At 35.1% G+C, this 6,699-nt stretch overlaps 2 protein-coding genes across 2 annotated transcripts; one reads left to right on the top strand and one right to left on the bottom strand.

Moving 5' to 3' along the window:
• Positions 1-2,993: 2,993 nt before the first annotated feature.
• LOC134249315 (uncharacterized) lies at positions 2,994-4,419 on the top strand. Its single transcript, XM_062731676.1, has 4 exons — positions 2,994-3,651; positions 3,869-3,937; positions 4,079-4,109; positions 4,364-4,419. Exons 1-4 carry the CDS (start codon positions 3,451-3,453, stop codon positions 4,417-4,419), a joined length of 357 nt encoding a protein of 118 aa, XP_062587660.1. The 5' UTR covers positions 2,994-3,450.
• A 150-nt stretch (positions 4,420-4,569) lies between these two features.
• LOC134249314 (zinc finger BED domain-containing protein 4-like) lies at positions 4,570-5,250 on the bottom strand. The gene has a single exon (XM_062731675.1). The coding sequence runs from the start codon at positions 5,248-5,250 to the stop codon at positions 4,570-4,572; it is 681 nt and encodes a 226-aa protein (XP_062587659.1).
• Between the last annotated feature and the right edge of the window lie 1,449 nt (positions 5,251-6,699).

The following is a 6,699-nucleotide window of genomic DNA, read 5'->3' as shown; positions in this document are numbered from 1 at the left end:
AACAAAAAAAGCACAAACTATACAAGCCATCCCGCATGTCACAATTATATATAGCACAGCTTTTGCAATGCAAATCATCATTTCTAAAGTTATTCGAACACACTGCCTCCACTATCAAAACTGTCCTTTGAGCAGTTGAATCCATTGCTTTCACTGAAAGCATCTGGAGCTTCTGTAATTTGAAACAAACGTGCGAAAGAGTCACCCCTTCTTGACTGTTTGTTACGTCTTCCAATGACAGCTGTAGGTAACACGGACTCTGAGTGGTCGTACTAATATATCTTCTTAACAGTGCCTGTATGGTGTTATTAAGACGTTCACTGGCCAGTGTCTTTTAAAGTTTGTTCCTTTCTGAGTCTCGTAATTTTATGCTGTACACTTAAATTTCTTTTTAGTGATAAATTTTGACGGTTGATTTCGCTCCATGTTGGTAGACAATTAACGTTATTTAACGCTTCGTAAAAAGTGAACCCTTCCGCGTCCTCAGAACAAACGCACAAAAGATTAAGACAAAATCTTGCAGATGTGCGTCTAAAATACCTTCTTGTAAAGAGGCTGGTTCAACAAGAACATAGATACAAATTATCAGGTATAAAGTACATATTATGGATGGACTGGGCATTCTTCTCTTTTCTCGCATATCATTTTAAAATTATAAAAGTAACTTAAGCAGCAACGCGAAATACTTCGGGACCGCCATTCTAATATTTACACTGTAGTTGTCTCCTCTTTGACGGATGACTCATTGCGTATATTGCGGGGAAAACTGCCAGAGAGCTGGGAAAAATCTCAAGATTATTGTTCTATATACCGTATAAGTGGAAATTTTAGCGAGACGCAAATTTAGCGATTTATTCTTAAAAAATGGTAACTTATTTTGAGCGAGAGGTAATTTTAGCGATTTCAAAATGCTTGCTAGAGAAGCTATTACAAATAAAATGTGATTAAATTTTAGCGATATTCAATTTTAGCGATCGAAGGACCCTCGCTAAAAATGCCAAAATTAAATCCTCGCTAAAATTTCTACTAATACGGTACTATACAAAAAGGACAACTCAATTTTATTCTACATACAAGTTTCAGTAAAATAAATGTCGATGAATTAAGAAGCAAAGTTGAAAAATGTAAATTTCAGTTAAAGATGCGTACACAGCTTGTGCTGAAATTAATCTATTAAATAAAGGAGACAATGTGATCTCAAGCCAAGTTAAGAATGTACGGGTTGCTTCCACTTGTGAAAAACAAATGAAAAGGAGATGGAGGAAGTGAATCCCGTTCTGATGGAGGCGCTTGACAGAGAATTAAATAAACACTTGGTAATTACACATATTTTCATTGTATTAACTTCGATCAGTTATCTTCCGGTATATAATTCGTGAATAAGCCCTCAATTGTTTTCGTTTCTCAAACTTAAGATAAAATACACTTTATCTTATTTAGACAAACATAAATAAATAATTTCTGTTTTACCAAATATAATGCCATGTTTTTTTCCGTCAAGTCCATGACGGAAAACCGTCCAGTTGAAATGGACGGAATTCCCGTCCTGTCGTTCATTTTATTATATATAGAAAGATCTGCAAGGCCAAGTCGTCAGAATTTCGGAAAAATTCTTAATATAAAGTACGACCGCACTTGCTCGGAGTTTTACAAAGTCCATTCCGGTCACGTGGTAGCGTCAAAATGGATAAAAAACAAGAACACGACAGAGAGATAGTGGGTAAGTTTAATGATGTTTTATGTAGTTTTTATCATTCAAAACGTTGTAAATTTAGACAAACCAGAATCTTGAATTAATTAGAATTTAAGATATCTTACTTAAATGGTTTAAAGTAAACAAGAAAATACTTGATCGGACACCGATCGGATGGTGATTTATTTAGGTCAGACCATTTTTCTTTAACATTTGGACGGTTATCCCGTCTAATGAATTATCTGAATCAGTTGGACGAGAAATCTATCCAATAAAGCTTAACTAATTTAAGGACGGAAAAACCATCCTGAGTTTGTATATTAGATCAAGCAACTGTGAAACAATCGTAGACCATGTAGACATAGGTGAAAGTCAGCACTAATTTCAATATATTTAGGCTTATGCATTTATTTATCATTTACATGCTTTATATCGATACAATATCTTGATAAAGCTTCAACTATGCCCTTCATCATCACATTGGTCCATGGTTCCACCTCTTGCATGTCTTTGCAATGTGCATTATGCATGTTATAATCAGGTCAGCATGCTTAGGAATAACCATAAAACATGTATAAATAAAAAATCATTATGGATTGTTAATTATATACATGATTACATGTAAACAGATTGACTGTTTATATGGTTGAACCAAGTGCAGATTTAACAAAAACTCACTTCAGCATGTGTTCATCGCAACAATTACATATGCATTAACTTATTACCATATAGTTTAATCATTTAATTCGTCCAACAAGTCATATATTTTACTATTAGTCATGTTACATATGTCGTTATAGATTTCATTGCTTAAGCCATGTGAATAAAAACCATGGTAGCATGCTCACTCTAAGTTATCAATGTCAGGTAGTACCCTGAAACAAAAACCAGATTTTGTCAAAAAGATTCAAATAAACAAACAAAAAACAAATCAGTTACATATACATAATACATATGTTAGTTTTCAAAAAGATGTAAAATTCAGATGTACTTATGTTTAATGGGGAAAAAAGTAATATTGCATGATGCATGGAAGTTCATGTAGATCTCTGAATGTGATTATTACTTGGTATACATGCTGTCAATGTGTAAATTTTCATATTTTTCAATTCTAAAAAATCTTTATTAGCTGAAATGTTTAACAAAATAAAATGGCAATTTAAGACATTTTCAGTGGTTGTTTTGTTTTACACTCTCAACATAATGAAAAAATCACAAGTGACAATTATGCAACTATTAGCATGATTATATTAGAGACTAATATACACCAGTTTTATTTAAAAATGTTTCCATTTCACTTACCCTTCTTGCAGAGCATGTTAACAACTTACAGAAATTATGCAGACTATGTGGAAATTCAACAAAAAATAATGAACGGACTAGTAAAACAAACTTCTCCATGGAACTTCTGCAGCTATATGACATAGACGTTTTTAAAGATATTCCATCTGTTCATCCCGAATTCGTAAGTATCATAAGTAAGTTTCGTCAGCATCTTTCATCATTGATGATTTAAACAAAATGGCTGACACACTGTGGATGAGCATGTTGCTCAACTCCTCTTATGGCGTTAGTCAAAGGGGAGAACATATGCGTGACAGAGAAAGGTTTACAGTGTCGAAGTCCTTCGATCAGCTCTAGGTATTAAGGGGTTCGAAATGATCGCACTCAACCCACAAAGCATTTATGGACTAACATCAACCGATGTTGGACTGCTTGTTGGAAACGCTTTGCGAAATTCTTAAGGGAACATTAGAATGGTTATTAAACCTTCTGACCAACAACACTGGATATCAATCAAGGAAATAACTGGTGGGTTTTTGTTGATGGACTCTAAGAAATCGCAGCCAAAATACTTGAACACGGACGAAATGGGACTGATTGTTCGTGAAAACTGCGAAACACCAGGGGCAGTCCATTTTGTTTTTAAAACATCTAAGGAAATTGTTGTGGATAAGGTACATTTTCAACTTATTATCTTAAAATGACTTTGAAATAGGGTTACAATAAGGTATTAACAAAATACTAAGGATTTTTTTATATAAATATATTTAATATACAAAGGATATTTTGCAATCTAAAGAATTTTATAAAATGAAACAAACGTGTAAATTAAAATTTGTTTAGGATTATTATACAAGAATAACTGCAAGGTATTCAAAACATTTTTGTCAGACAAGGATGGAAGAGGACACGTTGAAAGGAACGATGGGTACAAATCTAGAAAAAGAAGTGACAGACACGGTAAAAACGTTGAAAAAAATATAAAGTTTACATTCAAAATTTTATATCATGAAACAAACATGTGAAACTAAAATGTATTTGGGTTTGTTATACAAGTATATCGACCAAGTTTTTTTTAACTTTAAAATTTTTTGTTCAAAGATGGAAGAAGGCGTGTGGAAAGGAACGATGGGTACAGATCAAAAAAAAAAAGAAATGACAGATACGGTAAAAACATAAAAAATGAAGTTTACATTTAGCCTTTTATAAAATGAGACAAACTTGTGAAATTAAAATATATTCGGGTTTTTATACAAGTATATATTACATAATTCTGATAACGCTCAATCTCGGTTTGGATAGCATTGCAAACATTGGCCTTGGTTTCACCTGTGCACACAACATCATCAAACCAATCCCCCATATCAATGAATTTTGGCTTCTTAGCTGGTGGTTCAGGTACACAAGATTCTGAAGATGTCATAGGGGGGACCTCAGGCTGAATTTCCTTTGACTCGCTTGCTGACGGGAGGGATGGCAAAGGAGGCACATCATTTTCCTTTTTCTTTCTTCACCCGGACCTCAGGAAGATCACCGCCCTTTTCTTCTATCATTTCATTCAGTTTCTTAAATTCCACATCTCGCATTTCATTCTAGAAGGTAAGGTCCTTCGTGTATGGGTTCAGAATGCAGGCTACAAGGGCTATCCTTTCTGGCTCTGTTCTGTTTCCCATTTCATTTTGGATTTGCTGTGTCACTCTTTTAATTGTTGGGCTGTCATAATCTCCTTCTTCACTTAATCGAGTTAGCTTTACTACAAGTGGTAGGATCTTCTGCAGAGTTGGAATGTTCTCACCACACACAATTGTAGTCGTTTTGTCAAACGGATCAAGTACGGTCACAAGATCTTCGACAACAGCCTGTTTATCAAATGTTAGAAGACAGTTTCTCAGGGTAGAGCTGGCTGATTTCGTTATTGTTGGATCGTTAGCCACTGCACTTACAGCTGGGATCTGCTCTAAAATTCGTTTTAGCATGTGTAGGGTTGAATTCCAACGTGTTACCACATCCATGATTAGTTTGTGCCCAATGATACTTCCTTCTTCCATCAGAAGCTTTTGCTTGTCAAAGAGAAGATCGGCCATGCTGGTGGATTGGTGAAAGAACGTCACCAGCTTCTGGATCTTTCCCAAAATTCGCACAACATCGGGAATTTTTAGGGCATTCTTAACTACTAGGTTGATGCGGTGCCCATAGCAACCAAATCTTGTCCATTCCAGCAATTCATAAGCTTTCTGTTCATTGGCAGCATTGTCAGTTACAGCTATGGACATTGGCAATCCCTACCTTTGTTTTATTCCCATGAGTTCCTTTGAAATGTTTTCACCCGTATGACTTAATTGTTCCTAAAACAGCATGGTCCAAGAGTCGTGGGTAATTGCAACATCATCAGTCCGTTTCAGATCTTTCTCTATCTTCAACTGTATTTCTTCTTTTTTGACTTTCAGACCTTTTAGGATTGCAGCTCTGGTTGGAACCTTGTACCTGTAATATTGATTAAATGAAATTAATATAAATTATAGCCTATAAACGATACATGTAGTCATGTACATTGTACACCAAATATGTTAACACAACATTGATAAGACATGGCAACTATTTCAGCTGTACAATGACCAAGTAAATATTTCAGCTAAAAACTAACAAGAGGTACAACCAATATTTCAACTCGTGAAAAAAATACGTAGTAGCAAATACAAAAACCCTCAGCTATATAGTGATAAAGTATTAGCTAAATACTAAATTCCATTGATGCAACTAATGTATTAGCTAAATTGTCACTAATTCAAGCTTCTTTTTCTCGTCCTCTGGTCCGTTATAAAAAAAATAAGAGAAATATTACTATATACCTGGCATCAAGTAGATGGACAAATTCCCTAAAGAAATTATTCTCCACTAAAATAACAGGCAGAACTTTGCCAACAATGAGTTTATACAGAGCATTGTCTATCTTGTGTTGCTGTTGTTATGACATTTTCCCCAATTTTGATGGACCGCTAGGACCAGCATTTACAAAGTATGTCAGCGAAGTCTTTTTCGTTGCTTTAGCACTAGCTGCGTCACTCGAACCGGACGACTCTAATTCATCTCCATGTTCCGTTTTAATATGAGTCATGAAGTTGGACGTGTTCCCTGAATAGAAAGACCAAGGTCATAATATTGTTGAACTTGGAAGGCAGTAAAATTTGAGCTTCCAAGTAAAGATTTTCAGCGTTTCCTTTTAATTTAAATGTAAAAAAATGCCAACAAAAAAAAAACCTTAAAGATCTATGTACGATTTATAACAATATTGATTGCGTTATTTGACGAGAACTTACATGTAATACATGTATTGTACGACGTACTATATTGCTTGTTTACGAGCAATAATAAGTTTGTCCTGTCTTCAATTATGTAAAATGCAACGGCGTGTTGTGCAAATATGCGTTAGTGCCACGGCGTGTTGTGTGTAAGCGCGATGTCTCGTTTATCTGAACGCGATGTCGCGTTAACGCAAATGACCCTATCCGAAAACCATAAATGTTGAAGTTTGAGTGCCAATGATGGCTTGCTGTACAAAGGACACCGTCTATCACTTTTTTCCTCATTCTCACCTTTACGTAGAATTTTTACCCACTTGACTATATCGTCATAAGTCTCCTTGGTGTCTTTGATCTTGTGCGAGAGGAAACTGCACCATCAGGACTTATTAAGGGCTTAGATCTCGCAGTGCTCTGACTGAT

The sequence above is a fragment of the Saccostrea cucullata genome, unplaced genomic scaffold, assembly GCF_032062105.1.
Source record: "Saccostrea cucullata isolate Sc308-1 unplaced genomic scaffold, CSIRO_AGI_Scuc_v1 ctg3098, whole genome shotgun sequence".
NCBI lineage: Eukaryota > Metazoa > Mollusca > Bivalvia > Ostreida > Ostreidae > Saccostrea > Saccostrea cuccullata.
The sequence above is the reverse complement of the archived record's forward strand: the minus strand, read 5'-3'. Positions and strand labels throughout refer to the sequence as shown.